Source organism: Nymphalis io, chromosome 1 (genome assembly GCF_905147045.1).
Source record: "Nymphalis io chromosome 1, ilAglIoxx1.1, whole genome shotgun sequence".
In the NCBI taxonomy this organism is placed as follows: domain Eukaryota; kingdom Metazoa; phylum Arthropoda; class Insecta; order Lepidoptera; family Nymphalidae; genus Nymphalis; species Nymphalis io.
Genome location: NC_065888.1, coordinates 6,654,892 through 6,672,094, shown reverse-complemented (window position 1 = coordinate 6,672,094; position 17,203 = coordinate 6,654,892). Strand labels below are relative to the sequence as shown.

The following is a 17,203-nucleotide window of genomic DNA, read 5'->3' as shown; positions in this document are numbered from 1 at the left end:
GTACAAAAAATATTTTCTGTCTTTAAATAAAATAAGCAAATATTTTTCGGTTTTTACATGTGGTAGGAGATCCCTTGGGTGTTATGTATTTTTGTATTGTTTGTTATTGTTTCTATTTACAAAAAACGGTATTTTTATTATTTATTATCAGCTGTCATGCTCGTTGTCTTGTTTGATGTGGATTGTGGACTAATACTCAAACTAAAAACGTCCCAATTAAGACGTATTTCAGTTTTCAATTTGTGCGCTCTAGCATAATATCTGCATCTTTTTACATTAAAAATGTCATTGCTTATACTCCGTAAACTCTGCAGACGCAACACCTTGTTCAGATGAAATATGATATAATATGATGAAATATTAGTTTCTTTAAAATCGTATTCGGGATAAGTCATGCTATTATTTAAACAGTGCTCGAATAAAATAATCCCTCGAAGTCTTTTTCATTTAAGTAGATAACATAAAACCGTTTTTGTATTTTTGGAAACTAAATATAGATTTTGTCACAAAGTGATTTACAGTTCAGAGAAAGGCACCAGTTTTAATACTTTAAATAACTCTGGTTTTTTTATTATACTTTTGATAATGTTTTTCCATAGGTATAGAATAAGTTCATATATTTATAAAAAGTAAGTATTTATGGTAATATAAAACAAGGAACCTTTAACAATAAAAGGCTTATTCTTTGATGCCGCTATAAAGGTGCGTGTGCGTGTGTTTTCTTTATATAGTTACTATTAAGACCAGCTTAAAAACAATAGTAATAAATTAATTTTATAAAGCTTCCTTTTTTCCTTTTTGGTATATTATATTTTTATTAATACCATAGTAAATGGCTTACATGGCATAGCAAATATGCCTACTGAACTATCTAAGGAACACTCGATAATAATTTGCATTTCAACAAAACAAATATATTTTTTTAAATGACCTTATATAATTATTTTAAAAAATGATCATGTAATAACAAAAACGCGCACTGATTTCTTTAATCGATTCTTATTCGATAAAATATTTTATTATTAATTGAATGTGGTAGTTATTTTAAAACGTTATTATTTATTGCAAAAACTAATACAATACCAATTTTTTATTTTAGTGAATTATTTGTTTTGAATTATTGATAACACTGCGTGGAAAGATGATAGGGTAGGGACTAGGGGGTAGAGGTGTAAATAAAGGATAATAACAAACAACATTCTATTAATTTTGCATTTATTGGGTACGAGGAACCTTCTGGTCAACATAAGCTACATTGGACATTCTGTTTATAGTATATTTACAATATCAGAATCATATATCGTTAATCTAATAATGGAGTTAATTACTGCATATTCACAATAATCAAGACATCACCTATACACATACGTAGCCTTGTACAAAATACTAATCTACTGATAGCAACGGTCGCTGGGTTTGTCCTCGTATAGAACTTTAATATATAATACGATACACATGACCCGACCCAGCCACTTTGTTCGATTATTTAACGATAAACAGTAAAGCAGTTTAAATACAGCAATATTTAACTTATATTAGACACGTCTCGCGGAGCGTACCATATCATTTCATCGTTTCTAGACAATATACCATTGCCTTCAAACACTCTTTATTTACATTCCGACTCACGATTCTATTACAACTTGTACTATATACAAACAATTTTAATCATTAAAAAAATACAATATTAAATCGCTATAACCTCTATTATTCGTATAAGTATAGGGCTGGAATAAAAATAGTTTTTTTTTTAGTTTTAGCGTGCAAAATTCTCTAAAGCCAACGTAGGCGAGGCTACATCCTCGCAACGACTAAAAAACGACGCATTATTACACTAACATCAATTACAGATGAATACATCCAAACATTTAATTAACTGTATCAATTAAAAGTATAACTAAAGGACAAATCCACACATTCAAGAACGCTAGACAGATCATTAATCTTGAGGTTGACGAACGACCACGTGCAATTTATTTGATAAATATTATAAATACTGAAAACTTGCCGAGGGTTAATAATGTATCGAAAAACCTACAATATTATGGATTCGACTGGGAGATTTCATCTCACAGTATTTATAGTTTAAAAATCAATAACAATATACAACAAATGTCCTTTTTATAAACTTGGATGAAATTTTAAATCGATTCGATTCACTGTTTAATTTTTTTTAAATTTAACAGCGTGTGTGGATAAAGAATAATGCACATCATATTAGGAAGACATTTAGACGAAGATGAAGGAATCTTAATTGTATTTTTCCAACCAACCAAAGCTTTTACATTATATTTCTACCGTATAAAGCTAAGAAAGAGTTAGATCAGAGGTCTATCTAGTGAGTCATTCGTTTATCTTATGGAACCTCAACCTTTGCGACGGATAATCTATACGCACCCGTGTTGCCATAGGGCCGAGTCTAGAAAACTACTACAATGTCATTTTCAAATGTTACACGATAAAACTCGATAAATAACTTAAATCAAGATACCTAATAAAATTATAGAAAATAAATTAACAGTCATTGTTCAATGCGTAGATATATTCAAGTATTATATATTTGTTATAACCACACGACTTACGAGATACTTTCTTATATGGAATACGTTACGGATAGTGATGTCTAGACGTTAAGCCCGAACATAAATATAGTCTTACATCGTTACACTAAACGGGCTCGTTACCAAGACGCATAGCGAAAGCACGGCAGTTAGCACGATTCTGCACTCTAAAGATTAAATAACAGAAAAACTATATTTCTATAAATCCAAGCATAATAGTACAAAAGGATCAGCGCGCGGCGACTTCTTGGAGCAGTCGTCGCGCAGCAGTGACGGGCTAACTATATACGAATGGTGTACAGCGTACGATGTCCACGGGCGACGCACGGCCCCGGCGTCGACGCGATCGCGGTGCATCCGCGTCCCTCGGCGGGGCGGCGGTCGTCCCTTGTTAACATATGAATTAACATAGCACAGCCATAATGACTCCCTGGGTCCCGCGTGGAGCGTACGCCGAGGGGAAAGGCCGGAGGAGGCGAGCCGGCGACGGCCGGCAGGCGGTGTCACGGGCTCAGGGCGCCGGCCTACGAGACCGGGGGCTGCGGGCCCTGCGGCTGTGGCGGCGGCTTAGTGCCGGCGGCCGGTAGTTGCGCTAGCGTGTCCTGGCTGGCATGCGCGCGCAGGTAGCTGTTCTCTACTTCAAGCTGGTTAATTCTCTCCATGAGTTCAGCGATGCGTTCTTTAAGGACTTCCACTTCCTCACGCACCGCAAACATCAAGTGGCTCTTAACCAGATCCTGTAACAAAAAACAAATTTACTGTTAGACTTTTATGAAAATAAATAAAAAATACTGGCCTTATCTAATTAAAAACAATATCGTTTTAAAATAAGCATAATGAAACTTCATGAACATTTGTAAAATCACATACAAACTTTTAAAGAAATATGTACATATAGCGTATATTTAAACAATAAACTAATAATTTAATTGAATATTTTCTACATATTAGTCGAACGTTTAACGAAAGATCGTAATATCTGCTTGTAATGAGGCCGACATATCCGAATTATAGACGTAATTAAATGTAACACAAATGTATATTTTACACGTTAAAATAACATACTTTTGTATCAGGCACGACCACGTAACAAGGGTTTTTCTGTCCCTTTTGTCTGATCTCGTAAAGACAACCATCACGAGGTTTAATAACGTCAATCATATTTAGGCGTTGAACTTGTTTTTCGGGGTTATTGGACACACGTTATAAGCCAACGGCGGCTACAATGCAACTGAGGACAGTTGCGATTGCGAGTGGCGCGATCGAGTAACGTCTACGCGTCCTACCGGGCGACTGATGGTCTGCGTTCGCGCATGCCCTATTTAAAATGGCGGCGCACACGTCATCGCCACGCGATCCGCGTGTGGACCCTGTACTTTACAACACTGATATCAACAAAGCTCTTGTTTTCAGATTCTGTAAGTTGATAATATATTCTAACGAGAACAAACAATACATGTTTTTAAGTATTTTACTTTTCAATTAGCAACATATGGCACATTTATAATTATATAATACATATTATATAAGATGTTATTAATTTATCGCTTTTATCACAATAACCATGATTTCTAATAATATCGTGGCTAATATATAATAATAGCTATCGTGGTTGTATAACACATTATTTATACATACCAAAAAATCAAGCAGATTTAAACATTAAGGTACAAAAGACAATAGGTACTCGTAAGTACAAAATTCATGCTTATACCTTAAAATGAGATTTATTTGAGCACGCACAATAGAGGAAAAAATGTACATAAAATGTCAGAGGCAGACACGGGCAATAACACAAATTTTAAATTACACAGATAATGCAGTAAGAGAATGGGATATATCATATCGTTTTATAAGAGCGAACAAATATACTATAAATACTTTAGCGTATGGTATGAAAACGATAGAAATCTAGTAAAACGACAACTGTAAGTAGGTGATTTTCCATAGCACAATTACTATCCTCTAAACCCTTAATCAGTTTAGTTATAGCTCAGTTATATCCTGGCCGAAACACAGTCGGCCACGTATTCAGAATTCAATTCGATGTATTGTACTGAGTTAGCCGTGAACATTATTTAACAGGACTTAAAAGAATAGAAATAGGACGATAGTAAAATGCAGTAGGAAGTTTTGGTAAAATAGTGACAATAAATAAAATAAGCTTTTTTCAATAGACACGGGAATGTAGATGAATAAAGAAAAATAGGAAAGATTTCTTTTAGGATCAGACAAATCATTTTAAAACAGAGCTACTCATCTTCCAGATGTATATTAGCGACGCTCTAATAAGATAGAAAAATATTCAACTACCTAACTACAACTCAAACAACGATGAAATATCTATATTTGGTGCGAACTGAAGATTATCATATTACATTCATACATTTACAGAAATATTCATGACGATTTATGAATAATACTACATTTCAATACTTAGTATTTAGTTCCAATAAAAATCAAATAAGGATTGTTCGTTAATTAAATATAAAAACGACCTTTTTACTAAAGGTGAATATTTGGTTTATTATAAAATATTTATTTTAATTTCTGAGTAAGTTATAAAGTTATATAAAGAAAAAATAATTTTATTAATAAATGTATGCAAGTACCTTGACAAGCAAGTTTTAAACGTATAAACGAATATTAACTGCATGTTGGCACAAAAGTGACCGTCTATTTTCGCACCTTGTAAAGATGAATATGATTAACTGTGGGTCAGCAAACAGGTTTGTCGCGACTCCATTTCAGAAAAGAACAATTACAGTTAATATCGATTCGATAAGAATAACTGACCTGATAATAACTAAACCGCGTTAATATCTATTAAATACGTTAATTGAAAGTAAGAATGAGGACATAAATAACTTAATCAAAGAAATGTTATATGAGACAAGTCATTTAATCTATTACCAACGACGGTATAGTTAATATATAAATAAAAGATGCAATTTGAAAAATGTGTCTCCTCATTAACAACAACGAGCTATTTTTCCATCCGCCTACTTGGAATCTAGACTTTATGACGTGCATGAGTCAAGGTACATGTGCAGACGAACATAACACTAAATGTGGTGTCAGCTGAATGTTCTGACATTATTATTAGCACAGATTAAAAATAAAACGAAGTGATGTGATCTTGTATTAACGTGGGTGCTGCGACCTCCAATTAGAATGGAAGAATTAAAGTCTTCAGCGCTACTAGTTTTCGCCAGTTTTGCTCGGTAGAACTGCGTCAGGCTTGTAGATTGACGGGGCGCCTATTCCTCCATTAAAATCAAACAATATTGATAGTCAATTGAATACCTCACTCGCTTCTAAGCAACCTGCGCAAGGCGTACAGGAAACTGGTGATTAGACTCACATCACTCAAGTGACAAATTAGCACAAACATAATTTAAACACTCGGTTATCGCATGTGTCAATGTTAGCATGTTAGTAGGTAAATTAGATAATGATAAAGAGCACGAGAATTGCGTTAAGAGGACGAGATAAGATGAACGAGTTGATATTATCGATATTAAAACAGAATACCAACAGTTAGCTGGAGAGTAATCGGAATCAGTGCAATGTCCCCGTCGCGAGTGCAGTGAACTTTTTCGCAGTCACGTACAAAAATACAGATGCGATGATATAATGGACCCAAGGGCATAAGATAAAAACCTGCCGAGTTTCATTAAACGGCGATCGAACTGACAGGAACAGTGATCACTCGAGGATTTCTGTTAAAATATTTTACGAAACCACAATTTCGAATCTTTATAATGACTAAAGAGAACATTACAATTAGAAAGAAAATTACGATTTAAGGTTAATTGCAAGCGTACAAATAAATAAATCACACGATCCATGAATAAAAAAAAAAGATATTATATCTTAAGTACTATTTCATGTTATCGTAAAAATCTAAAATATATCAAAAAGATAAACAATGGTAAAGTAAAGTAGATAAACGTCCGCATGGAAACGAAACAAAAACAATAACAACATTTTTGTTCGTAGCGCAAAAAAAAAATGATATTCAAATCGTGAATATAAAACAACAGGTTTGACTGGAGGAATAGGTAAACAAGACAGCGAGTCAAAACGTAGTAGCGACCGTAAACTTTATGCTTCGGTGACATCATCGCCATATTAAGCAGCTAGCGCGGGTGATGCTATACAATTGAATATAAAAATAACACGATGAAACGTTTGCGTGCTGCTAATGACACAATTAATACGCAAATTCTTTTGTTTACAATATTACGATAATAAAAACAATTGTTATTGTTTTTATAATGTGAAATTGCGTTACCTATGTCTGTTATGCACTTAGAAAAAAAAATACGAAGAATGCAAGTAAAAAAAGCACTATTTAAATATTAGTTACATAAAAAAATTTATTGAAATGCATCAAATTAAATGTGTGACAAAATGAATTACGAGCAACAATTTCCACAGTGCACGCACAAAATATAAGTAATGTGTGTTGCAGAATATAATTGTATGTAAGTATATGATATTGTTTACGATAGGTTTACACGTGAAAATAATATTTTGCCTATAAAATTGTTGCACTGAGTTATTTCAAAACCATATGTTCAAACACTGCCGTAATAGTGCCTCGTTATTGTTATTCTAAATATATTCACACAGCTGAAATTCATCGTGCTATTTTTATATATGACACAATTTCATTATAGTGAGTTAAAGTTGCCACGAATTTTAATAACAATAAATTAATTAATAGGCCACCGAAATTTAAGGATTCATAGGTAAGTTATTCAAATCAAGACAGATCGTGAAGAACAGTTGTGTTATTTGAAAGTAGTGCGTAATAAATGATTATAACTTGTTCTATTATAAATTCGTTTATAATGTTAATATTAAAGACCTATATATGTCTACGCATAAAATAAATATCGGTTATTATTAATAAATAAAGGTCTGCATATTTTACACATGATAAACTAAACTTTGTTTAAATTATCCTAACAAATAAATAGTTGAGATAAGGAAAGTTACTTATGTTCTAATATAAATTTAAAAAAAGTGCGAATAAATTATATGACCAACATCCACGACATAAAAATGAGCAGACTTTTTTATCAAATTACACATAATTTAATGTATTAAAGCAAATTTGATTATTATCCATTTAAAAACAAAGTAAACATGTATTGACGTCGTCGACTTATCGTCAAGTGATAAGAAAATACGACTTTAAGTGAGAGCAAGTAAGGGTCATTGCAATAGTAAAACTCTTGACCTAAAGAGTACGTCGTTGACACGAAGCAACTCATCCTTACGTATCCTGATATCTTAAGAAATACTGACCTCAGAGATGAAAACATCATTATAGGTGTTTATGAAGATGTAAAGGTTCTTTGGCCTTACGACAAGGACACAATACGATAAATCAGGATTAAAGAAAAAATGATGCGTTCAACATAATTACTATTTTACGATAATATAATATGAAAAAGCGAGACAATAATTATTGTTTTATGATATGCGTAATAAATATGAGTTTTTAAAGGAAGAACACGGAAACTTTAGTTTTATTACTGAACGAGGGTGACTAAGGACTGAGTTCTAACAAATAGGTAAGTAAGGGACTAGACGGTGTGGCAATCGCAAGGTGATATTTTGTATCGTATATTTTAATAATTACATTGGTTACATTAGAGGATTAACATATATATACATTTTTCTGTATAGGTTAACTACATACTCAGATGAGTACTGTTAACAAGAGAAACAACATCACTGTTTGTAATTTAGAGAACAAAGGTTTGCGGTAGTCACGTGGTAATCTTTAGAAAACGAACTTAGAAAGTAGTAGCATTTGAATTAGAGTAAGCACTAGATCTCAACAAATTGCCAAGGGTTCGAAATGTTTTGAGTTACGAGAAACTATGAACTAGAAGGTGACGGTAACCGACTGGATGATAAAGAAGATCCGGGAACTTTGGCACATTTTGGAGAAGGCCTATGTCTAACAGAGGATAACGATTGGCTGATGCCGACGTTGTTATAGGGACGCATTTGAATTATGCCTGGTAAGCCTACAACTCATTTACCCGTAAGCAAAACGATATATTATACATATACTGACAAAAGTAATATTTAATCGGTTATTATTTTTACTGTTATAAATACCAATTATACTTAAAAGTACTATGAATGCTTTATAATGTATGTATATGTATACTAATCTATACAAATATTATAAATGCGAAAGTAACGATTTCTGTCTGTTACGGTTTCACATCAACACTTGTTATAAAACAAAAAAAAAACTTGAACATTAAGTATGAATATAGGCTATTTTTATACCTAACACCTGACTCCACGCCGCCTAACACGAAGCCGCGAGCGAAACTTAGTAATGTATATGAGTTAGAAGTTATTTTCAGCCTAGATTTATGAAAAATAATGTTTACAATATCACCTGATAGCTCATAGGATAAAACGACAGATACGATATAAATCTATTGATAATTGAAATCAGTTCAACAATCATTTCATGTATTTTTCCACTGTAGGATTAAACGTGGAAACATACAATGTTTGCAAATATCAGATAAATATTCCATTGAAATATTGATATTGTAATCTTATTTATGTTTTTCAATAAATATTAGTTTTTGCAAATATTGTTTTTTTATTGGAATGAGTTTTTTTTTATATTATTTTATTTTATATCAAGCTAGCAAAACCCAACAGACCACGTATTTTTTTTAAGAATAGCTATGGCGATCGATTGGTGAAGTAAATCATAAAAGCCTTCACCATAAAAAACTATATATTATGTATATGCCAACTTTCGTAGTTATCGTGAACGGCGTCGAAGACTTTATGTGAAACGGATACATACAATTATATATAATATATATATGCAATAATAGACAGGCAGAACAAACATTGTCGAATGAGAGGTTGTTTAATGAAGGAAACAGAATATCATTTCATTTTATAGCCCACGATTTCAAAGTTAGTGTGAAAATAAAGAGCAATTTGCCGTTTTGCCACTAGTATTCGCGACTCAAAGTTAGCACGCGACAGCCCTTGCGTGACCCCCTGATGTCCGCTAATCTTTATCTTGCTTCAACTAACCAATCGACAGTGTAATCAGTTGAGCACGTGTCTCCACTCCAGTGGCACAACGGGGCCAGCTTTCCTTCCGTGTCTATTCTTAGTCCCGGCAGGTCACGCCTGGTTCATGCAAATCACGTACACAAAGCAAATTAGCATACGGCGGCGCTTGAACACAAAAAATTACTATCACATTTAATTTTCATCGGTTTCAACGAGGGTAATTTTCATTGAAAAGATTTATGTTAAAAATATTATATATATGAGAATATGGCTAGCGACATTTTTGTAATAATTATAACCATAACAGATAGTAAGAGTATATAGCCAGACCAAAAGAAAGCAAAACAAAACATAAAGGGAGACGGGAGAAATCCCTGGGGGTGGTTGTAAAAATTAAACAAACTAGACGTATAACATGCGGTGTGTCAGCGAATGATCAAAGAAAATATAAAAAAAGATAATTTCACGCGAACAACTTAGGGGAAACGGGGTCAGTAGTGTGAGCTATGGATCCTAAACAGCAAATGGACGAATCTTGTGTAAACACATAACTGAGTGATGTAATACGTGAAGGCGTGTGTGATCTTACGAAACGAGCAAAAGTAAAAATGATAAAACGAGTAGAGACTTTATTCTCAACACAAATTTACGCTACAGTTACATTTAATAGCGCCCCAAGGTAAACTGGTGTCACATTTTTCACGTGACTGTGTTTGTATCGTTATGTCGTAACCTATTAATAGCCAGAATTAAAAATCAGTACTTTGATTATTATTCTAAATAACGTTTGTACAATTATGCAAATCAGATATCACGAGTATAGGTATCTAATCTTGTTTAAAACATACTTAAAGAATATAACCAAGTTGATGATAATATTATCAGCGTGTTTAGTCTGTTACAATAATTATTCTACATAAGGTAATTCATTGCAGAAAACAAAACCTAGATAGAAATTCAAAGTTTTTATATTATAATACTGAAACAAATAGAAAGCTTAATAGATGTGATAATAGTAATAAACAAATTACTTTTACTGTCAACAACATTAAAACGATACAAACCAAGCGTGTAAACAACATTAAAGCCGTTGGGTTATTAGAGCAAAAATAATCAGACGAGCGTACTGGACATGGAGTGATAAAAATACGTTGTGATGTTAGTGGGCATTAGGGCCGGATTGGGGTCAATCGCTTGAGGCCATCTGTGGCTGCTAATTATAGACGATGCGCGTCGACTCCAATAACGCACATCTATGAATCTCAATTGCAATCACGAAAATATCACGGGTTGTGGAAGACCGACGTGATACAAACAATAACGAAAGTGATACAGGAATCATTGCGAAACGTTTCACGTATGCATTGCATGAGCCGATAGAACAAAATTATTACTTAGCTTGTATCAATTAAAGACTATTTTCTAATATTAAAAAAGCCGAATAATTATGACTCGGAAATGCCGTACTTTTTTTTAAATAAATAAATAAACGTCATCAAAATATAACTAGCAAAAGTATTAATTATATTTATTATACAAAAAATTTTTATATAAAAAAATTATTTTGATATTATAAACATATAAATTATTAAAATATTATATTAAGACTGTTTTCATTTCCTGGTTACTAAAAATAGGTAAATTATTAGTGTCAAGCTTCTCCGAGATCATGTAACGGAACTTTGCAGTGTCTCGCGGATGAATTACTATTATAATGAAGGACTGCAAAGAGTAATTGTCATTTTCATTAAACACGCTTGATAATTAATAACTCACACGATTTTTTTTTGCTTTGAATTTCTTAACGATGCAACACTTCTTGAGAAAATAGTGTAAAAAAGATATGACCCTCAATGTTTTGTAACTGCTATGATATTTAATGATGATTAATATTTGTAACGTTTACATTAATTTAAATATTTAATTTTGAACGATTATTATATCAACGTAACCGGATGTTTTGGTTGGGTGAATAAGCTCTTGATTGCTAAATTTAGGTTTATTTTTAGTTAGAAAAATACTTCAGGCCACACAGCATTTTCTGTTTATTGAAATCCATTATGTTTTAAATTAGTAGTTCCATAAAGATATGTATTTGTTTTGGCGATAAAAGTTTAATAAACAATGATCATTACCTTCTACATTGTTTATAGTTATAGTCCAATAACGGTGTAAAAACTCCGGCATTAACAAATAAAACTGTTGTTAATATTAGCTCTATTTTCGAATTATTACCAAGTGCAAGAACTCAAAAAGACGTTATGAAATCACCTTGTTATGAAATAAAATCAACTAACACACCCGGAGATACCTAGTTACATACTATTTACGAACAAGAGCTCATTACTTGTTATTTATTGCTGATTTAGATAGATTAACTCACATGCCCTTAATTAATATACATAATATTCTTCTACTAGATTAGAAGAATACAACTTTTCATTTGAAGTATTTTTTCCATGAAATACGTGGAAGACTAGAAATGTTGAGTTTTCATTCAATTGAAGACTACATTTTATATTTATTCGAAAACGCTAATGGTTAGATATTTCTCATGAAACTAATTTGAGATCTGTGCAGGCTTTTTATCAAACGAGCGGCTGTTTTCTCAGCCGTGTGCATACCGTTTCGTAGAATCGGTATCGAGCGCATGCGGAACTTATATGGCACACTGACACAGCACCGTCTTGCGGTGAAGTACGATTAGATTGTACTATTGCGTTAGATCTTTGATGTGCACGAATACTGGAAAAATATTTTTTATCAACCGAAAATTACTTTATAAGCCAACATCCATCATTAACACTGATGTAGCATTTAGTAAATAAGGCTATCAAATCTGGTATCTCACATGTGATACATATTATATTTGTTTATTAAACAATCGGATCCGAAATTAATATAGTTACACAAAGATTGCAACAATAAAACATGGGCTAGTGTCATTTTTCATTGTGGCAGAATAACTTTCTTTATTATTATTTATTTCAGTGCTATAATGATTAGAGTCAATAAAGCCCTAATAGCTGTCTATGGTAATCGGAGGTTATCGTCAATGTGTGGTATTTTGTGGCACAACACACATACGGTTAATGTGTAATGTTGTTTTGACTATTTAGTTCATAAGGAATTAATTGCACATATTTTGTGTGTAAACAAAATGTATTCTCTTTTGTTTAGTTAATAATTACTTTCTATATGTTTCAACGAGGATGCAAATACAGAAACTTACTTTAACTAACTTACTTTATTTATTTCTGATCAAAATGAATTTATTCTCCCTTAATTACGAAAATCCTTTCGGAATATACTACTCTGAGAATTACGAGTAAATTTAGCGTTGATTCTATGTAGAACCGTACTTTCGTTAAGATTAAAGTAGATAAATATGAAATCAACATGCCTAAGTCGCGTGCAAACTTTTATGTCAATACAAATTCAAGTGCAAAAAATCATAATATTTGTACTAGTATTGTAATAAATGATCTGCAAACATCCTTCACACATATTGCGAGCTCTCATAAGCTTGTCTTTAAATTCATTACATTCGTTTAAAGAACCGATGTTTTCTTGCTAGCATTTTATTCAGTAATTTCCTCTATTTACAACCAATTAAGATAGTACAGAGCGGCAAATATTAAACATAGCTACGTAAACTGGTATTATATAGGATAACATTAAATAAATGTTTTATATTTATCACGTTTTATGCGTCGTATCAAGCTTATCGCTTAATCATTATAAGAATTACAAAATACGTTAATAATAACCGTAAGCTATTCAGTATTAATTATTATGCTTTTAATTATTATTTTTACATTTAAGTTTTTTACTTTTTAAATTTTTAAGTTTGAGTTAATATAAATATTAAGTTGAGTTAATTATTTTTTTTTGCAAAATATCTAAAAAAAATATTCCACTTTCTTTTTGAGATTTCTTAGATGTTTCTTTGTTTATTGTTTATCGTTAGCATGTCATAATTCTCGACGGTGATTTTAATAAGTTACGACTTTTTTGTAACAAATAATTATCTGCGGTAAACTTAACCGGTCAATGAAACGCAAAATTAGTTACGCCTTAAATCTTATAGATGTTGAACAAGGATAGCAATCAAAGTGTAAACGATTCAATCTAACTAAAAGTAGCAAAACAACAGTAGATAATTTTAATATTTTTAACAAAGATGGTGAAGCAGTTCTTCATGTCTCGTATGAAATTTATTCTATAACTATGGCGAAGAGTCAGTCCTCTACAAGGGAAATGGAGTCTACACAGGTATGCCTGCATCTCGTCAAACTCGCTTTACCATCACTGGAAAAGGTTAACTTTTACCAATCGACACTTCACTACTGCGTATTGTAAATTAAAATGTAAAATATTATAATTTTTATGATAAAATAATCGAATTCCTTTAACAGAAAATAAACAAGACTTGTTTTCTTACCACTAGGCCGAGATGGCCTAGTGGTAAGAACGCGTGAATCTTAACCGATGATCGTGGGTTCAAACCCGGGCAAGCACCACTGAATTTTCATGTGCTTAATTTGTGTTTATAATTCATCTCGTGCTTAACGGTGAAGGAAAACATCGTGAGGAAACCTGCATGTGTCTAATTTCATTGAAATTCTGCCACATGTGTATTCTACCAACCCGCATTGGAGCAGCGTGGTGGAATAAGCTCCAAACCTTCTCCTCAAAAGGGAGAAGAGGCCTTAGCCCAGCAGTGGGACATTAACAGGCTGTTACTGTTACTGTTGTTTTTGTATATATTGACGATTGTATTTGTATATAATATATATAATATAAAAATAATGTGAGATCATTTATTACTTACCATAGCTTGCTCGATCTTGTTGTCGATGGCCACGGCGCTTGTACCCGATGCGCTGTAACAAAAACAATCAATTAGATATACATTATACTAAATATACTTGCACTAATAATCATATTACTTATTTATACATATGTAAGTAAATTTTATTATTTACTCGTTATATTATGTTTAATTATGTCATAGTTGAATATAATATAGTCCTTAATATATAAAAACCGTAACGGAACATTGAATATCATATGATGAATTCCTAATTATTTACGTACGGATGCAGCCGTGTCCTGTTGAATACAAAATTAACATTAAAGTCATGCTTGCACGCGAGTAATTCCCACACATTTAGGTCATTTCCCAACGATACAATATAAATTACATTGATTTGCGTTGAAGTTGCATTTAAAAACGCATTTAATTAATTTTTCTTCATTGCTATCGTATTGGAATGCTCGCTGTAAAGTTCTTATCAGTCGTTTTTAAATGTTAGATACGGCTAGTTCTTTTTTAAAATGTCAATCAAGGACAAATACAAAGGACATTAAAACACCGGGTAATAAAAAAGGAAATTACTCGAAAATTAGCTATATATGCAGAATATCTCTTTGTACAAGTTGGTTTCCGTTTGTTTACATTAACATAGAGTCGAGAATAAAACAGAAGATCTGTGACCCACAGCGACTTTGCGTTGCTACAAAGAGAACAATAGATGAATATTATCAAGTCTTGCTTAGTTTTGAGATACCTTTAACCTCTAATTTATAGTTAATGAAAGTATGCATAACAGCGCCGACAAGCTATAACGGTCATTCTCATTATGCAAGGAATAAATTATTATATATTTGGTGCGATATTTTTATTTTATTTCTCGTAAAAAATCATCTACTCTTGATACCTGACAGTAATGAATGGCTCGAATAACCTGTTCAGTCGGATATGTAAAATGTCGAGCGAAATGCAAATGCAAGAGAAAGCACTTCAATTTTGACTAGGACATAATGGTCGAGGGGTATTGATTAATTATATTTGCGAACATAAAACATAAACCATGAGACGGTTTACAGTTTCACAAACACACACGAAGTTTAACCACGTGCACACTAAACACACATTGTGCCGACACACTCTACTTGGTGGCATCTGGTGGTGCCATTATTGTCGGACTTATCCATTATGATCCCATCTCGCTCGTGTAATCATCCGGTAGCTAGTATGTGGCACGTTGCACGGGTATGTACTTGACTTTCTCCGGCTTCGGATTCCGTGCCGCGTCAATGAGGTGAACAGCACAGCGCTTAAGCTGGGCCAATTGAAGCATTCAGAATAACCGTGGCGGCGATTGCGTATCGATTTCGACCAGTTCGTTACTGAACTGAAGTATTGAATAACGCTCGTAGACCGCATGACCGCCGTTGGTGACGTACATAATCGATATCTTTAACAAATCAGCTGCGAATACAATTGAGGATTAAGTGACTAATTACTATGGCATATTCGAAAGCTAAACTGAAGACATGGGAGACAGGAAAATAAAAACAAAACTGGCTTTCTCTTGTGATTTCGTTGAAACAAGTTTTAGCGTTTGATTATGTAAGTTGGTGACAAAATTGCACACAGAAACGGAGCATATGAAGAAGTTCAATTGGAAAACAAAAATATAGGCGAAAGTATTACCAATGCTGGCTACCATCTTGTCTGACAATGAACTATAAGAAAATACTTATTATAGCTTATAACGAACCATGGCTGTTATTATTTAAATAATCATATAATAACTATCAATTTTTCCCTAATTGTAAACATTTTTATATTAAATTAAATACGAAAAGCGTTAACGTGTATAGTTAAAAGTTTTGTAGTGTCTGCGTTTCATAAAAACGAGCTCTAAGTGGACAAAGGGCAGATAATGGTTTTGTCATCACGCACGTGTATATTTTCTTAGCCCTTCACTTTACTGCGTCATGAATAGAATTTCAACAAAGATCGTATTGTGAGTTTTAAAAATGATAAAGAGTTGTGAAGTGGGACGAAATACTTTTTTCGCATCAATTAAAAATCAATAAATTTAAAATGTAAATGATTTTTTTTTCTACTTCTTGCATGCAATATTTATTACTCATACCAATTTAGTTATGTTGAAAATTAGAAAATAAAATATTTAAAAAATGTGATATCAATTTAAATTCACACTGACGTAATAACTTGAAAATGGTAATTTAGCTTTGTTTAATATGAGTCAACTCGTGTTATCCAAAACAAAAGACAATAGGTATAAAATTAAGTATTTGACTGTATATATAATAATAAAATACTATATCAACAAAGAAAAGCAAATCGTATCAAGTTTATTGAATCATTCACGATATATTGAACAATACTGCTTAGAAGACAAAGGTCGTTAATTAAAATAAGAAAGTATCATAAAAGTTTATTTCATAAGTAATACTAATTACGAATGCAGGTAGAGTAAATCCTCAAATATGAATAGATAAAAAAATATAATGATTGATGGATTCATACATAACAAATGCATAATACTGTGACTGTACTGTACTGTGCATAATACGACGGTTCGTGATAGACACTTGAATTTACATTTAAAAATATATATTAAGATCGAAATAACAAAATGCATTATACTCAAAGCTATTTTGTAATATTGTGTGAAGTTAGATATAGTAACAGAGTTTCGTGCTGCAGTGCAGTATGTTATCGTGAGGCGAGCGGCCTG

The 17,203-nt window shown here is 32.4% G+C and overlaps 1 protein-coding gene across 6 annotated transcripts in view; it reads right to left on the bottom strand.

Annotated features, from left to right (window-relative positions):
- Positions 1 to 1,198: 1,198 nt before the first annotated feature.
- LOC126768694 (protein bunched, class 2/F/G isoform-like) overlaps positions 1,199 to 17,203 on the bottom strand; it is a 135,902-nt gene continuing 119,897 nt past the window's right edge. For all 6 annotated transcript variants that reach the window (XM_050487002.1, XM_050486995.1, XM_050486962.1 and 3 more), the window contains 2 exons: positions 14,479 to 14,530; positions 1,199 to 3,298 (listed from right to left, as the gene is read on the bottom strand). In XM_050487002.1, coding sequence (XP_050342959.1) covers positions 3,086 to 3,298; positions 14,479 to 14,530 — 265 coding nt within the window. In that variant the 3' untranslated portion in view covers positions 1,199 to 3,085. The remainder of the gene's footprint in view (positions 3,299 to 14,478; positions 14,531 to 17,203) is intronic.